The 19,315-nt window shown below is 35.4% G+C and overlaps 1 protein-coding gene across 1 annotated transcript; it reads left to right on the top strand.

The window, feature by feature from the left end:
• The first annotated feature begins 6,057 nt into the window (after nucleotides 1–6,057).
• LOC149184540 (glucan endo-1,3-beta-glucosidase-like) lies at nucleotides 6,058–7,601 on the top strand. Its single transcript, XM_089418933.1, has 2 exons — nucleotides 6,058–6,311; nucleotides 6,432–7,601. Exons 1-2 carry the CDS (start codon nucleotides 6,119–6,121, stop codon nucleotides 7,406–7,408), a joined length of 1,170 nt encoding a protein of 389 aa, XP_089275059.1. The 5' UTR covers nucleotides 6,058–6,118; the 3' UTR covers nucleotides 7,409–7,601.
• Nucleotides 7,602–19,315: the final 11,714 nt, after the last annotated feature.

Genomic DNA, 19,315 nt, shown 5'->3' with positions numbered 1-19,315 from the left:
GCCATTGGAGAATCGATCTACAATCTATATATCCTATTGCTTCGAGCTCCAATCTGTCTCACCTTATTCCAGGTAGGATGCTTCACATATAATTTCTTTCCCACAAAGTATACATCATATCCCTTGTCCTACAACTGATTCATACTCAATTCTGGCACATGCAGTACATTTGTGGCGCTCGTACTGGTTCCTGCTTCCGCCTAAAAATCTATGGTGGCTCTCCCTACTGGAGTACACTTAGTTCTATTGCCCATAGTGATCTAGAAGTCCATTTTATCCTCTAGATAGCTCGACAAATATTCCCTTACTCCAGTCATGTGAGTTGAAGCTCCACTATTGATATATCAGACACCAGCTGAAGTCGATCTTGATAGACACGCAAATTCATCTTCCAATCTGGAAGATAATTATGAGGCTTCTTGATTATCCATAATTTTTTGTGGTATTTCCTTCCCAACAATGAATTCGCTTCTTTTTGTAGAAATTATTGCGCTCCTCCCTTTTCCTCTAACAAATTTCGATACAAACTTTTATTTTCTGTCGACTCACTAAGAGAATTATTTTTCCATGAAAAAATTTCTTACCTAGAAAATGGACTATGCAGCCTCTCTGGGGTTTCGAACTGCTACCTAGCTAGTTCTTTTCAAAATCCTTCTTTTGTATGAAACTGAGCTCTTCCTACTTAACCTTGCCTCGATACAATGTGAAAATTTGGTGATCTTGAATCCTACTAGAGTAACTGATAATATTTCTTCTATTTGGTAAATTACTTAAACAAATTATTTGTAGTTTTTCCAGGGAAAATATCAAAATACATACACTGCAACCTTCACAAATAAAATTCCGCGAAGAGTAAATATAAGGAAAATAGTAGTACATATATAAGCACAGTGACAATTATTTTTGGACATGTCCTCGGAAAAACCCAATGTGGGAAAAAAGGTACAACATATGTGGGTTTCTTTTATTAATCTTCAACAATAATTTATGTACAAGACAAAATAGAGGAAGAATCACTGAGATGAATTTACTAGTGAATTTATCACACTCCACGACGTTTTTATGACCCCGAAGAGGACCTCCTTCCTCTTTCAATGGCCTTTCTGCGTCACCCTCTGCGTAGTGACTATGCAGGCCTTGCGTCACCCTCTTCGCAGTGACTACGTAGGCCCTCTATCAACCCTTCTGAACTAATGATTTTCATCCCTCCCTTGTGTTTCCCCCTCCAGATTTGTCCTACACTATCAGACTATGTGGATGCCCTCTCTCTCCCACCTACAACTCACTCTCTAACTCGATTTTCTCTTGCCGAAATTCAACCACTCAGAAAATCGATCTGCTTGAGCAAATAAGTATCTGCCCTAATGTATTTTCCATCTACCCATCTACTTCTTCTTATAATCTTTTGTTGGAACACCAATGGCCAAGATTCAAACATAATCGAATGCTAATATTAACTAGAAATCAATCCATGTCTTCTTCTAGAAGATTCTCACCATGACTTAATTAATAGCCTTTAATTAACCAGATTTCCTAAGTTTAGACTTAGGAACCATTTAAAAAAGTTAATTATTTAAATTAAGTTGTCTCTAGGTGGAATTTCCATAAACTATTTCCCAGTTTTGGAGAATACATGTATTCTAGCACGCCCACAAAATTCTGTGGCTAGAACACATCCAATGATACAAAAATCAACATGGGTTTCAGTGTAAATGTGGATTTCTAATCTTATTTGATGGCTTGGACTATATGCATTGATTTCAATGTAGATGTTGATTTCTAATCCCATTTGATTGCTTGCATTAGATGCATTGATTTCAGCATAGATCTTGTTTTCTAATCCTATTTGATTATCTGCATTAGATGCATTAGATGTTGTTAATATTGAGGTTGTAGATTATTAAAAAATATATTTTTCAAGATATATTTAGTAATGCATAGAGGGAAACTCTTAAGAAATAATTTGCTGTCAAAAGTTATGATACCTAGAATTAAAATGAAAAAGATGTGCAGAATCAATCCTCCTAGAAAGTGAAAATTAATCCTTGACAGGATAGTCTCCCTTCTTCATCATTAACTAATTACTAATAGACAATTACATATACTCAAAATTACACATATTAAAAATTACTAATATAGTAATTGCATACAACAACGTACTCAAAATATTTATAAGAGGAAAATGTATATTTATAAACATCAAAACAAATCAAAATATTCTTGAAGGAGATGTGATAATTGTTTGGAGAAACAAATAATGTAAAGATTTTATAAATCTAGCCACTCATTAAAAAAAAATTCAAAAATACATTATTCCTTGACTTTGCAAAATAAACTATAGATAAAAAATAAAAAATAAAAAATAAAAAATAAAAAATCATCAAAATATTTTTGAAGGAAATAAATTATTTCAAGAGTAATCTTGACGCGGTAAATATTTAAAAGTACTCTTTAGGATATATTTTGTAATATTTGGAGGAACACTATTTACAATTAATTAGTTTTCAAAAGTTGTGGTACCTAAAATTAAATGAAATAGATGTGCAATTTCAATCCTCCTGCAAATTATTGACAAGATTGTCTCCCTTCTTCATCACCAACTAATTACTAATAAACAATTACATACACATATAAAAATATAACACAAAAATTGTAACATTAACAAACATTACCATCCAAATCCACACACATAAACACACAAACCACTCAAAGTATCCAAAAACAGATGTACAAATCATTCAAGGAAAGCAACACAGACCAAAATAAAGAAGATAATGATATGGTCATGCCAAGCAAATAAAACATAATGTGAATTTTGAATTTTAGCTCAAACATATACATAATAATGATAATCTAAAAATGTGACATTAATGCCCTCAAATGGAATCGACTTAGATCTATCTAAGATCGGATCTAGCATGCACCGAGAGGGATCAAATCCCTTGAGGTGCAAACCTTTCCTCAAGTTCTACACACCAAAAATAAGGTTTTCACCTCTAGGGATTTGATCCCTCTCAATGCATGATAGATCTAGTGTTAGATGAATCTAGGCTGGTATAACATGCCACATGTCCAATTTTTCAAATATAATTTTGAAACTTGTACCTAAGGCAGTTTTAAATGTATTTTGAAATCATAAAATATTTCACAGTTTGAAAATTCCCAGATAGGAAGATACAACAAAAGCACCAAGTTAACATGTTTAAAATTTAGTTCAAGACTATTCACAAACCCTAATGTCCACAGGGTATAACTCTGAAAGTATAACAATTAAAATTCTGAAAAATGAATCAGATGTTCTCGAATATATCTTCTTAATATGATCCAAGTTGAATTATCTAAAACATCATAGAAATAAATTATTGTGAAAATGTCAAACTCACTTGCTTGAAATTGATTTCACAAGCATTCAAAAACCTACACTTCCTTAGCGCATATATCCAAAATTATAGTGAACCAAAAACTGGAATTTGAACCATAAGTTCACCAAGATTTCACCTTATTTTGTTTCAAATTTCACGGTATGAAACCTCACAAAAAAATTAAAAATTAATTAATTAATTAATATTGAAAATAATGAACTGACATTTTTTCATGAGAATTTAGAAATCCTAACTTCCTTGGAAGATATCACCAAAAAATATAGTGAAGCAATAACTAAAATTCGATGACATTTTTAAAGCAACAAAACCTAATATCATGAGTTCTAATATGAAATGTTAAGATCCTTGTGCCTTATAAATGATAAGAAACAAATAATTACAGTCATCTTCGAGAGGAAAACCTCCTTTACAATGAATACAATGCATAAGACAATATTTGATGATAATAATACTCTCTCTCTCTCTCTCTCTCTCTCTCTCTATATATATATATATATATATATATATATATATATATATATATATATATATATATAGAGAGAGAGAGAGAGAGAGAGAGAGAGAGATAAAATGGGACCATGAGGGGTTGTAGGCTAATTATACTAAAATGGGACCATGAGTAGTTCTAGCCTACATAACAATATATTAATAGAAATGTAATCACTCAATATCTAGGGATTAATACGGGCTTTAAGGGTTAACATGGGCCTTGTATAAGGCTTAACATAATAAAATTTCGAAAATAAATTTTGGAAAATGTGTCTTGCTTCTAGATCCCATGATGCGAAAATAATGAAGTGAACCTCTTAACAAACTTGGTTATGAAAGACAAATCAGGGGCCATTTCCAGAAATCATAAAAATTGTGTTCAACCACTCCCATAGATTAATGATGACCATCAATCTTGAGAGCACCAAAAATTAGAGGATTCATCGTGTGATGACAACATGTATTTGTAATGGATCAAATAAGGATTAAGAAAGAAATTTTGGCAATGTGTCATACTTCTATATCCTATTATGCTAAAACCAAGAAGCGACCAATTAACTAATATTAGCTACAAAAGAAAGGGGTCCATTCCATAAATTCTAAAAATTATGTTCAATCCATCCCATAGATTAACCATTACCCTCAATCATGAAAACACTATGAATCAAAGGAGTCATCATGTGTTGCAACATAGTAGACCTTTATGGAGGGAATGCTAATAAGGCTCTCACTCCTCCTCAACAAGCTTAAATCCTCAGCCACCTCTTCTCATTCGTGGAACAAACACTCAATAAATGAATTTGACATTCTTAACATGGGTTGTGTTTAAGGTAGTTACAAGTCTTTCCATTGCTCGTGATTATTGTTTTGAAGCAATCGTATTGCTTTCTAAAGGTGCCTTCCTACAAACATTTTGTTCTTAGTCTATGTGGAGAACCTAGAGGTTGGCCTCCTCCTCAAACCCTTATACATTTCTATTCATTCTAGCATCCCCTTATTCCTTCCTTAGGGGATTAGATTATTTATTTCATGTTCCTTTGCTCCATTTTCTCTATGAATTCCTCCTCTCCTTTTGTGCCTCCATTTATTGCCATCCCCTCTTGTTGGGTTCTCGTCTTCAAGGTTTCACATCACTTCTAAAGCCCATCAATGGACTATATAGAGCTTCGAAGAATGAAGTGCCTGCTAGATAGTCACGAGGTTAGGATTCAAAGGCTTGGAACAATAATTGAGGGGTTGCGAGGAGAAGATTTAGGCATGAGACAAACAAATTCATTTGCAGAAGATGGAATTCATGACAAACAAAGTTATCCTGAGTTCCTTGATATTTTAAACTATCAACGTTGGAGAAGGAGGTCCATGTAAATCATCTTCAAATAGCTAGCATCTTGGTGGCATCTCCTCTAGGATCTCTACCACCCACCTTCATGGGCTTTAGAACAAATCTACGTAAGCTTCTTAATGCTAATTTGGAAATAGGCTCAGAGAAGTTTAAGGTACAATGAAACCAGGGAAACCTAATGTCACACTTACATGTTGGAGATGAGCTTGGTGTTAACTTATCCAAAAAGTCATCTGTGAATAACTAACCCAATCTCATTCTTTTGACTTTTTGTACTTACTACAAATTATGCTATCTTTCTGCAAAATTATTTAACACTAAAACATAACAAAAATTGATATAGAGCAATAATAACTTTTTTTTTGTGACATCCTATTGTTGCAGATTTAATGAAAAGTAATAAGAAAAGAAAGAGCTCAACCAGATTTATGTTCTTGTGGTAGAATCCTTTAATTTTAAAAGATTTAAGTTCTTATGATTAAATCCTTTAGTTTCAACTCACTTATTTTGTGAACATAGCAATAAGTCCCTGCATCTCAACACCGAATTTGTGAACATTTGAGCTTCATTTGTGTTTTTGTTAATGTTATAGGAAAAACGTTACTAGCTGACCTACCATTTATGGAGTGGAATTGTTATTCGTTGGGTCCCCAATAGTATAAAATTCGGACGAGACAGAAGGAATAATGTGGTTCGATTTGTTTTATTTTTTTAGTTGGCGGGGTAGCTGGGAGCATCAAAATGAAATGAAAGAGAGAGGCTGGTTCTATCTCAGATACCTTGCCTTTCTCTTTTCCACCTGGACTTAAAAGTATTGTTCCACTTCTTATCTAATTCTCACTGGCATTCCATTCAATTCAATTCCTCTCTTATTTATATAACTTCAGTTATCCTCCAAATTCAAATGCGTTGCTCGTTCAAAGAATCTGGGCCAGGCGAAGAAAAAAGCTTGGCTGCTCTCTCAAATCTGCGATTGGATTGCTACTGTAACTGTTGTTTGATATTTTTAAAGTACGTTATGGCTTCGTTCCAACACCAGCCTTGTACGTTGCAGGCCTTTGCATTCTGCGTTATTGTTCTTTGCTCTTTCTATGCAGGTAAAAATAGGTTCCGTGATTTTATGTTTTAGTTTTTAATTTGAATTCCGTAATTTAATTATTTTTTTGTAAATGAGGAGAGTGTTGATTGATCAGATCATTGGGTTTTGGGTTTTGCAGACGCTGGAACGGTAGGGATTTGCTACGGACGGGTGGCCGACAATTTGGCGGCACCGGCCGATGTGGTAGGCCTGCTGAAAGCCAACAACATCGGCAAAGTGCGGATCTTCGACTCAGACCCTGCGGTGCTTCAGGCCTTCGCTGGGTCGGAGATCGGACTCATGACGGCTGTCCCCAACGAGTTATTGGAGAGCATCGGTAGCAACCCGGAGGCTGCCGCAGGGTGGGTGCAGGGAAACGTTGTGCCCTTCCACCCGGCGACCCGGATCGAATACATCGCGGTGGGCAACGAGGTTTTGCACAGCAATCCCGAGTACGCGCCCTTCCTCGTGCCGGCAATGCAAAACATCTATGGAGCCCTTGAATCCGCGGGGCTCGGCGACGCCATCAAGGTCTCCTCACCCCATGCTGCATCGGTGCTAGGGAACTCTTACCCGCCCTCGCAGGGCGCCTTCGATAGCGACGTCGTGGACATCATGAAGCCACTCCTGGACTTTCTCGCGCAGAGCGGGGCTCCCTTGATGGCCAATGTGTACCCTTTCTTCAGCTACCTCGACAACCCCGTCGATATCCCGCTCCAGTACGCGCTCTTCACCTCGCCGGCGCCGTCTTTCACCGACACCGACGGTCTCGCTTACAGCGCTCTGTTCGACGCGACCGTGGACGCCCTGTTCTCCGCCATGGAGGCTCTCGGCCACGCTGACATTGCCGTGGTAGTTACGGAGACCGGGTGGCCGTGGTCAGGCCCGAACAAAGATGCCGAGAACCCCGACAACGCCATCACTTATAATTCGAATCTCGTGGCTCGTGTTCTGTCAAATGTAGGGACTCCTAAGAGACCCGGCATGTCCATGGAAGCCTATCTGTTTGCGCTGTTTAATGAAGATTTAAAGCCCGGGCAGGAGTTCGAAAGAGATTTTGGCCTCTTCTACCCAACTGGACAAAAGGTCTACAATATCAACTTCACTTCTTCTTAAACTACCAGCTGTGGCCAGGGGACACCATTTCTTCCAAAGTAGGTTTCCTTCATTGTATGTTTTATTTCATATCCATGGCTTTGATGGGACATCTGCCTGCTCCCAACTGGGGCATAAGTGTTAGAGGTTGATCCAATCACAGACTCTTTATATGATGAATTTGGATTTTAAAAAAAAATTCTTGCCATTTGAGTACACAGTATTCCATTCAGCACCTATATGCCTCACCTATATGCCTCAGACGAGGAATTTTTTTTGTTTTAATTATAAAATTTATATAAAAAATAGTATGATTTGGCTAAATTTTATAAGTTTTATCCATTATATTTATGGAAAGAAAGAAAGAATTTTTTGTTTTAATTCCGCTGAGGAAGTTTTCAAGCTCCAAGTTTATATGAATTCATAATTTTATCCATTATATTTATATGGAAAGAAAGAAAGAAAATTCTTTTAAAATCTACCAGGTTAAAGATAGTCTATGGGACCCCTGGCTAAATAGATTATCCCAAGAGATAACTGTCACCATGATTTTTGTGTTGTCTTTGAAGGCCTCACATTGTAAAATGAAATGCTTTTCTTTCTTTTGGCCTTTTCCAGCTCCTTGTTTCACAAAGGAGTAGGAGTTGATGAAAATTAGTCCTTAAGTCAGCCATAGGAATCATGGCTCTCAAGTAGATATTGGACTCTATGTATGCTTTTGGTTGATGACTATGAGTGGGATTAAACACTTCAATATAGTATTTTTTCTTTCTTCCAATCCCCTTATCCCAAGTAATCTTGTGGAACTTATCCATAACAAAAGTTTTTATCTCTTTGTTGTTTCTGGGACATGTGTTCAAACAAATGCATCATTTACTAAACAATTTGTTATTTTGTTGCATCCAAGTTTTTCTCTATTGCACAATATGTCATTAAAGACAACCTTAGGGCATCTACCCTCTTCCATTTGCTCAAATTTTTTTAAATACTCGCACCATAGCAATTTCTTCAATAAGAGGAGCCACTATTTCACTTAACAAGATAGCATAAGTAACTGCACTTTTAATCTTGAATTTGTTTGTAATCAAAAGCTCCAGTGTTTCACTTAACAAGATAGCATAAGGAAATGCACTTTTAATCTTGAATTTGTTTGTAATCAAAAGCTTCTGAATTTTCTCAATTTGTTTCTAATGCATGTCGAATGTACTATTGGCTCATAGTTAACAACCATAGAGAATCACCGAAATCACTAGAAGCCCAAAAAGAGTTTGAGTGGTTTTGAAGTCCCATAACTATGCCTCAAATGCTTTCCAACCCCCCAAAGTTCTTTTCTTTATTTGTAATCCACAACTTCTTCGAGAATGTTGCCTGCAAAGTAGAACTTATGTTGGTTATGTTTTTTTTTTTAGAGAAAACCACTACTTTCTTTCTGGTGATATTGACTTGCATCCCCACACTTCTACAAAAATGCTCAAGGATAGTAAGTTCTTTGCAAACCAAGAGTCAATCTAGCAATGAGAATCAAGTCATATTCATACAAAAGAAACTTTATAACAAATGTATTTAAAGACAAAAAAACCATAGATAAATTGATTTGATAATATCGAGGTCCAAAAAAATTAATAATGTGTCCCATTAACAAATATATCCATTTAAATATAAAATGTTGAATTCACCACATATATATATATATATATATAGTACTAAAAATATTAATGGGGTTAGAGTAAACATTTTTAATGAGGTTAGAATAAACTTTATTCCATCAAAGATTATTAGTAATTTTCAAACTCCAAATTTATAAAAATTTATAATTTTATAAATCCATTTAATAACCCAAAAAATAAATAAACAAACAAACTCTAACTAAATTGTTAGGAATGGTGTTCCACACCAAAAGAAACCCTATGGTGTGCCATTAAAGCTTAAATGCAGCAAAAGCTCAAAAAAAGTGAGAACTATCCATCGTTTGGATCCTGCTTTAATATTCTCCATCTGTTTTCGTAACATTAAAAAAACTGTCAAAAGTTTGCTCACATCCCTTCACATATTTTTATATGCAGTGGTGGGACAATCGATGGGAAAGCTCATCCTTCTTAAGCTAGACCCCCTTATCTATACAGTGCATATTTACTTTGATTTATTTTTTATAATGTACCCTTTTTGGGATACCGATCACTTGATTACACAATATTCAACTGAGTGCAAATATATTAATTTTCAAATCCTTCCTCATAACATATACAGTACCAAAAGTATGGTGGTTTGGGTAAACTTTATTGTGCTCGTAGTTTTCGAACCCTAGACTCTATGGTTTTGCTCGTGGTCTTTCAACAATACCACTTTTCTAAACAAAAATAATAGATCGAAATTCTAGAATAACTTAGCAAAAGCTCAAAAAGAGTGAGTACGGATTTTTATTTTTATCTTCTTTATGTCTTTGGGCAATATTAAAAAAATTGCTAGAAGTTTCTTTACATGTGTTAAAAGATTTTTGAGCCTACAAACTTATTATAATATGATGTGTAAGGAGGTTTATAATTTTTCTCATGTTTACCAAAATAAAAATAAAAATAAAAATAATTATACAAAACATTTAAATAATATAGAGTCATAAAAAAAATTACAAGTGAAGAAATTGGATCTCTCTCGGCTCATGCTAGATCAGTAGATAAGATGGATCTATGTTGGTTTTATACACTCGTGAAACAATACTTGTTTATAAACAATATAAAAAAGTATGAAAAAATAAAATAATGAAGTTGGAAATTATAAACAAGTTAGCTTGAATCTCATGAAATTAGAAATATGAACAAGATAATTCAAATTTCATGAAAATAATAGTTTGCTTCCATAAGTAAACACAAACGTAGAAGAAAACATATGAAAATATACAAGCATATATATTTATGGATAGCAAGTGGAAATAAGGGAACACAATGACACTCTGAGACCCTCCACACCCTAGCCTGCAAACTTTTCAGACTACTAGTTATTAAAAATGAATCAACTTCATGTATTGATGATAGAAACATATCCAAAGCTAAGAAAAGGTATCAAGATCAAAAACTAAATCCAAAACTCTCAAAGATTAAAATTTGAAAATTACAAATCTATCAAAGACATGCTTGGGTATTCATATATAAAGTTTTGGAACTAAAATGTTGTGAAAACTATGACCATCATACAAAATTAACATTTTAGATAGCTAGTTGGGTCGAGCTCCACCTTCACAGTACCTTGAAATCAAATGAAATCCCTTAAAAATCAAAATGGCTCTAAATTTTAAGCTAAAACTGAGTATTTTGTTAAAGAAATTGTGTTGACCAAAGTTCATCATGAACATGTGAGTCGAGTTTTGGAGAACCAATAGTTATTCATCCATCTGTGGTTCCCAAGGAATAAAATCCATATTCTAGAAATTTCAAAATTATCGAGCGCATATCCAAATAAATGAGCATTTAACATAAATTCCATTTTCTAGCAATTTTGAAGATAGGTTTATTTTCTAATGCACAATTTTTTACAAAAAATCGCGATTTAAAATAAAATGATTTAAATATCTTTTCATGCATTTTTAAGGCCAAAATGAGGATAAAGTAGGAAAAATGGAGTATAAAGTATGTTTGTTAGGGGGTGTAAGCATGAAGCTCATTTACAATTTTTGGCAAGCATGGAGGCTTTGGGATGAATAAAAACAACTCCATTGAGAATTTTTTAAGTGCTTGATCGAGCAATATTTTAGTCCTGGGTCGAGCTATTTGAGGGCTTAAATATTGCTCGATCGAGTAATAAAGCAAATCCTTGATCGAGATCATATGTAACCTAACGTTATCTAGGATCTTGATCTAGCTAATGGCTTGATCAAGAAAAAATCTTGATCGAGCATTGTTTTCAAATTTCCCACCAATAGAACTTGGGTTAAGTGTATTAAAAATAGGCTTAATTGATCCCTTGTTTAATCACGTCTAAAGCTCGATCGAGGGTTTGTTAAACCTTGATCGAGCTATTTCAAATTTTACATTAAGTACTCGATCAAGCTTTCTAAGTGCTCGATCGAGTATTTGAGGGCCCAAAAATAGAGTTTGAGCTCCCCTTTTGCAAATTTCTCTACAACACCATCTTGTAGCCTGAGGAGCTTAAGGAAATATTTTTACTTAGGTGAAAGATTTTATCATGTTGCATTCATCAAGGAATCTTCTATCCAATGACATGTGAGTTTGGCATTTTTGAATTCATATGATATTTTCATATAATTTCTTTTAAATGTTATGCTTGAAAGGTTTTTGGATAGTTTCAAAGGGGCTGAATGAAAATTTAATAACATAAAATATACAAAATAGAAAATTTCAAAAGTACCATCATCTTCATTTACGAGTCTTATTCAAAATGGTACTCTTGATTTTTCAATTTATTTAAATAGTAGAAAAAATCATATGTGAACGCATGCATCTAAAAAATGTGATTCAAATATTAATTCACAAACTTTGAAAAATAATAAAAAATACAATCTTGAATAAAAATAAAGTTTCAATATGCAAAACTTAGTTGTCTCTATGTATATCATGCTCATATATATACTTTTTAAAAATTATACCTTTTAGACTATGTTATTGCACGTGAACACACACATACCTATTAAGATATACGAAAAATTGCAAGGGCAAGCATTTAATTTAATGGAAAATTGACATATTATATGAACCACACTAGTTGGTTCAAAATGCGTCGACAAAGGTTTTCCTTATGTGATTTACGCCGAAACTCTTCTTAATAAATGTCATGGATCACAGAAGCCTCAATTCAACAACAAATTATATGAAACTATATATTTGCAAAAAATATCATTAGGAAAACAAAATAATTCTCCACAAAATGTATTTTTTACTCCAAATCAAACTTTACAAAGTTTATATGAATTTTGAGGGATTCAATTCAATAAAAGAGTAAAATTTTGAAATTCATTGCCACATTTGACCCATATTTGGAATGATTAGTCTCTTTATTTAACTTCTCTAATTGGAATGATTAGTCTCTCTGTTTAACTTGTTACCATGATGTGATTCTTCATCTTGTCCTGAAGATGAACCACACTTGCTAGTTCAAAACGCGTCGACAAATGAATTTTGATGTGATTATCGTCGAAAAAATGTCTGAGAAACAAGCATATACCATCTTCGCATTTTCACCTTAGGACAAATTTGGGTTTAGCTTAAGGAAAAATGGGAATAAAAAAATGCACCCAACATCTCTCCCAAGCTAAATATGTTGCATGTCCTCATGCAACCAAGACTCTCACAATCCCTTACCTCTTGTGTTGCTCTTAAAAGAACATCAACATTTGAGTAAGTTGGTCTCTGAACCTATCCTTGTTGCATGAGTAATCTCACCTTTAAACTTTGATTCTTGAATTTGAAGACCTTCTTTTATGGGAACCACTTATATACTTACTTGGAGACTAACACACTATCCTTATTGAGATTTGTGTTTTCTTTTTTAGGTTTCTCATTATCTTCAAGGATTATTCTACGTTTGTTTCTAAGTAGTTCATTTTGAGCCATTGTTGAACATACACACACCAAATAATAGAATAATATACATAATTTATACAATACTTTCTTTTCAGAAGATACACATATTAATACAATTTTATTGATTCTTGGTTTTCATCTTCCAAGAGATCTCTTGGATTTTCTATAATTTTTGGCCTTCACTTAAGGCTTTCACCTTCTACTCAAGAGGATTATGCTTTAATCATTCCCCTCCCCCCCCCCCCCCCCCCCCCCCCCCCCCCCCACCCTTAATCTAAAGTGGTGTATATGAGTCTAAGAAGATATTTGAAATACTAAGGTGTACGTCAACCAATGGTTGGATATGCTCTCTAAAATGGTGGTTTAAGGAAAACCACAAACCAAATGAGATAGTAGAATCCAAAGTATTCTATTGGTGGTGGTTTAAGGTTTTCCACCAAACCTGGAACTAGGATCGAAGAAGTTCCTCGAACAACTCCAAATCATCTACAAAGTGGAAGTGCTCCCTAACGATGGTTTATATATGACCAAAAATTAATGAAGTGGATTGTATAAACTGAAGTTTTCTATAGGTGGAAATTTAAGAATGTTGATTTTATATTTACACCAATTAAAAAATATAGATACTCTTGATAACCTAGATAAGGGTTTTGTGGGTTTTAACCCTGTACAAAAATTACCTGAAAACAAATTCCTAAAACATAAAAATATATGGTGGCGAGAACAAAATAATAATAATAAACCACAATCCATTGACCCTGGATTAGAACATAATCATATTTCCCTTGACCAGATCTACAAAATACCATGGGAAAAATAATCATGCCCTAAACTAATTGAAAAATCCATGCACAAAACCATGGGTAAGTTCCCCAGCCATCTTTGCATCCACCCCCTATCCTTGGGTTTGCCCCACATCATTGGGTCTCCCCAACTATTATTGGGTCCACATAACAAATAAATATTTCCCAAGGCACTTCCCTCAGACACCATGTAAGGGGCCTACCACCCCTCTACAAACCCTCTGGGGGTCTGTCACCCCCTTGTGACCCCCTCACTATACCTGGTGCAATGTATAATGCATGAAACTAATCATGGAAGGAATATAACACATACCCACTTGTTGTTTTCTTTCCACACAGGCGTTTGGAGGAGAGCTTAGTCATTGGTCCAAGGCTATAATTCCCATTCTTTCTCTACACCAAGAAAACTTCTCAGTGCTCATAGACTTTATTAATGCATTTGTAACATTCTCCAATGTGCCCACCTTTACTAGCAACACCTTTTTGTCCTCAATCATATCTCTCACAAACTAAAAATCAACATCAATGTGCTTTGTCTTTGAATGATAAACAAGGTTCTTCACCAAGAATAATTCTCTTTGGATTTCACAGTATATCCTTATACCTCACTATACCAAACTGCTTCCTTCCTTGCATGAGTGGCTACCATGTATTCAACCTTTGTGGTTGAAAGTTCCACTACAGATTGTCTCTTTCTCATGCAACTGATTGCCCCTCCAAATATGTTAAACACATACCCACTCATAGATCTTCTTTGATCCAGATATCTAACACATTCTACATAAAAAAAGTCAAGAATGTTAAAAAATATGTCCTATCCTAGTCTTCCTAGGTAGCATAAACCATAATCATTAGTGCCACGCAAATACCTGAAAACTTGCTTCACTATTGTCCAATGCTTGTTCCCTTATTTTGACATAATCCTACTAAACACTCCCACTGCATGTACAATGGCTAGTCTTGTGCAAACTATTGCATACATCAAGCTACCATCTGCACTTGCTTATGGAACATAGGACATGTACTCTTCCTCTTCCTTTGTCTTGGGACACTGTTCAGAAGATAACTTTACATCTACGGGAATAAGAACCATGATTAGTTTACTATATTGCATATTAAACATCTACAATATTGTCTCGACATACTTTCTCTGGTTTAACCTGATGATCCAAATGGATCCTAGAGAACCCTCTAAGTCTTCAAAATCAAAACAATCGCAAAAGGATGAACTTTTAAAAAAGTCGGAAAACACTATCGGCAACCAAAAACATGAAGAAATAGTGGAAAAGTAAAGTATCGGTAGTTTAACACTACTTTCCATAAGAGCCGTCGGATCTGGCTGATCAACGGTCTAGATCCGTTTGGCGAATCACAATCGGCGGTGGCATCGGGAGGCTATTAGAGACTGCCACTTAAAGCAATGCGACAGTGATTAGCATGGTCAACAGAGACCGTAGATCAAGCACGCAGATTTACGGCCCAGGTTGACTCATGATATCGCGTCGGAGAAATTCATGGGAGCACTTACCAACAACCTGGAGCTCATGCGATATGCGTTTGTGACAAGTTGCATTGCAAAGTCGCATCAGAGCTACATAGAGGAACGAGGCCATGTGCATATATGCGATGTGATAAGCTGGACCCAACAAGGCTACAGGCGATATTGGATATATTATGAGATCCGTAAGAAAGGGATTTTTCTATGTAAAGTTGTGTTTTTGTAAATAAACGAAAACCAAGGGAAATGTGATTTGGGAAATGATGTCGAATCTGAAAGGGTTTATTAATGCTGTTGAATACTAGTTCAAGTCCGATATGAGCAGGACTTCATGTTTTAATGTGTTTTTTAATGTAAAAGGGAAATCACAAAACAGGTAGGATTTTGGGAGGACCAAAGGTGGTAAGTGGTTTGGGTTGGGCTTTTCCCGAGCCCATACATTAGTTTCCACGTGTCCAAGATGAGGAGAGAGAAAACCACCCTTATCAGGCGGTTAACCCCCGTACGAAAGCGTCGCCCGAAATGAACCATAGTCATTGGATCTGGATCTCCCAGATCAATGATGGAGATGCGATGTCAACATAAAGGTGGATTTGATAGGAAAATAAGGCGGAATTATGGATGTTTGAAGTCTAATAAGTAGTGTTTGGTGGAATTTTCTTGTGTTTGGATGTATTTCTCTATGTAAATAGAGAACAACAATTTCAAAGGATTTCAAAGGCCCGATGACCCATTCCGTTACACTAAAGGTGGCCACCATCCCTAAAATTATTTAGCAATGATTGCTAACGCTCAGAAGGGGATATGAGTGGATAAAGGTTGGGAATCTAGAGAGCCTGAGAAGGTGAAACGAACAGACATCACCAATTTTCTTTAAAGCCACAGATTGACAGCAAACAGGGCAGGTAGTGTTGAGACAGAGCAAAGACAGAGACAGAGAGTGATAGAGAGAGTTTATGTACTCAGAGAGGCTTGAGGGGTTCAAGAAAAGCTCTTGCTATTATATTTGTTTTGTGTTGAGACTCAAATTGAGCTCATACTCTTGTAAAACTATGCTACTGAAGATACAATAGAGAGGCTACCACTGAAGGCTGGACCAGGAGATGTAGCCCATGAGTTTTGGGTGAACTCCATATTAGACTTGCTGTGTTTATGTGTGTTGTCTATTATGTTTCTTTAACTGCTTCATTGTATATGTATTTCGCAATCTTATCGATCCATTGCACAAAGTAACATAGGCATATCCATGCACACGAGTCTATACTACCTTAATAATTGTCTAAGATCTCATTATCAGATCAAGTGGTATCATAGCTTTAGGTTTGCTAAAGTTAGACAAGCTTGTGCTGGATTGTTGAATGCTAACTAGGTCAAAGCTCAAATTAGGAGAAGGTGAACTCGTTGAGACTAACCCAGAAATTGGAAGAGTTTATCCTAGGAGGAAAATGGCAAAAGAAATTACCTCAAAATCAGAGTCTCAGTTCATGGACAATTTCATGACCATGAGAGCCATGGTAGAAGAGATGTATCGAGAATTTAAGGAAGGTCAAGGTGAAGATACTTCAACCTCCAAACAAGACAAAGGAATAGAACAACCTCTTCTAGATGGCTATTCTGAAGGCAAAGGGAAAGGAAACGAGCCTCCTCTATCAACACCTCCTTCTAGCCCTTTGATTAGATTAGATGTAAAATTTGATTTGCCAATATATCATGGAGAATTAAATGCAGAAAAGCTAGATAACTGGATTAGACAAATTGATGTATATTATAGGGTGCAGAACATTGATTCAGAAAGGAGAAAGATTCAGTTGGCCAGGCTTCGCCTTAGAGGAACTGCCCTAGTGTGGTGAGAAGGTAGGACCCACGCTGATTTGAAGAGGCATGTTAAAATTCTTTCTACCTAGAGTGAATTTGTTTCTACCATGAGAAAACAATTCTATCCACTAGCTTATATGCAGTAACCCATGAAGAGTTGGCAAACTCTTCGCTAATTAAAGGGCAAAGTGTACAAAGCTATACCCAGGAATTTAGAAAAGTAGCTTTAATTCTAGGCATTTATCTAGACTCACTTGAAACTTTTATGAAGTATATAGGTGATCTACATAGCTATTTGAGGCACACCATTCTCATGTTTAACCCTACTAGCATAGATGAGGTATCCATTCAGGCTACACATCTAGAGGCTAGAGGAAAGAATGTGAACCTAGAGATTGGGGGATCATCAAAACCCACTGCAAGAAAGAACAATGAAAAGAGGCAGCGGAAATGGAAAGAGAGGAAGGAAAACGCTGTACAGAAAGACAAACATTCATGCACTCACTACAAGAAGGATGGACATGATGATGAACATTGCTGGTCTTTGCATCCGGAGCTGAAACCCAAGAAGTTCGATGGCAAGAAGAAGAAGACTGCTACTGCTATTCAAAAAGATTTGGGGTCAGACTCAGGTGATGAAACAACAGTCACAGCTACAGGTATAAAAGGTAAAAATTTTGAAGCATCTACTAGTAATTCTGCACAATCTAATGATAATGAAGAAAATGAGAGGAAAATACATGAGCTTTTTCATATTAGATTTATTTCCAAGCATCAAAAGATTGATACTTTATTTGATAGTGGTTCACAAGTAAACTTGATTTCTGAAGCAATTGTAAAGAAGTTGGGACTACTAACCACACCTCACAAGAAGCCATATCCATTAGGTTGGGTATGTGATAAAGAAAAGCTACAAGTGACTAGACAATGTAAACTTAGGTTTTATTTTGGGTTAGCATTTGTAGATGAGGTTGAGTTAGATATCGTTCCCTTGGATATATGTGGAATTGTTTTAGGAAGTCCTTACTTGTATGATAGAAAAGCCATTTTCTATAGAGGTGAAAATAAGTATCAACTCACCAAATATGGAATAGAATATATTGTAAGAGCTCATAAACTCAAAAATAATTACACTCTCATAAACTCAGGGCAGATGAAAAGAATTTTAAATTCATGCAAGTAATTTTTACTAATGGTTGTAAAGGAAAAGAAACCTGATAAAACCAATGTATTTGACGGTTGTGATGCTAAATAGAAAGCTGATTTAGAAAAAGTTGTTTCAAAATATGATATCCTATTTCAAGAACCTAAAGGTCTTCCACCCAAAAGTGAAATTGTACATGATGTTCATTTGCAGCAAGATGCCCCGTTGCCTAACATCAAAATGTACAGGTTATCCACTTTAGAGAATGCAGAGATCAAGAAGCAGGTACAGGAGTTGCTCGAGAAAGGGTTCATAAGGCCAAGAACATCACCATGTGGATCTCCAATTGTGTTGGTGAGAAAGAAAGATGGTTCGTGGAGGATGTGAATTGATTACAGAACACTGAATAAAATAACGATCAAGAATTGTTATCCTCTTCCTCGCATAGATGATCTATTAGATCAATTGAAAGAAGTTTCTTACTTTTCCAAGTTGGACTTGCTTAGTGGCTACCATCAGGTCAGGGTTGCAAAGCAAGATGCATGTAAGACTGCTTTCAAAATGAAGCAAGGGCTATATGAATAGCTAGTTATGCCTTTTGCCTTAACTAATGCTCCTGTCACTTTCATGAGAGTTATGAATGATGTACTCTGACCTCTTATTGATGATTTTGTAATTGTATATTTAGATGAAATTATTGTTTTCAGTAAAACATGGGAAGAACATTTGAAGCATGTAAAGTATAGTCTAGATGTTTTGAAAAAAGAAAATCTCTATGTTAAGTTATCAAAATGTGAATTTGGCAAGAAATCTTTAAACTATTTGGGTCATATATTAGGGGCGATGAATTGAATATAGATCCCTCAAAGGTTGAAGTCATAGTGAACTGGCCTAAACCCAAATCTGCTACAGAAGTTAGGAGCTTCCTACGAGTAGCACAATATTGGAGAAAGTTTATTGCTAACTTTCCTTGATTTCAACTCCCTTACATGCTTTGACAAGATTGAACAAGTTGTTTCAGTGGGGAGGCAAACAACAGAAAGCCTTCAACACCTTGAAAGAAAAAATTAGTACAGCACCAGTACTAGCATTACTAGATCTTCAAAGACCATTTGAGATTAAAACAAATGCTAGTGA

The sequence above is a fragment of the Pinus tabuliformis genome, chromosome 3_2 (genome assembly GCF_031772625.1).
Source record: "Pinus tabuliformis cultivar Carrire ecotype Pingquan chromosome 3_2, CPIR1, whole genome shotgun sequence".
NCBI lineage: Eukaryota > Viridiplantae > Streptophyta > Pinopsida > Pinales > Pinaceae > Pinus > Pinus tabuliformis.
The sequence above is the reverse complement of the archived record's forward strand: the minus strand, read 5'-3'. Positions and strand labels throughout refer to the sequence as shown.

Coding starts and splice junctions, on each gene's coding strand:
- LOC149184540 (XM_089418933.1), top strand. CDS start 6,119: ATGCGTTGCTCGTTCAAAGAATCTGGGCCAGGCGAAGAAAAAAGCTTG. Junction 6,312..6,431: donor TCTTTGCTCTTTCTATGCAG/GTAAAAATAGGT, acceptor TGGGTTTTGCAG/ACGCTGGAACGGTAGGGATT.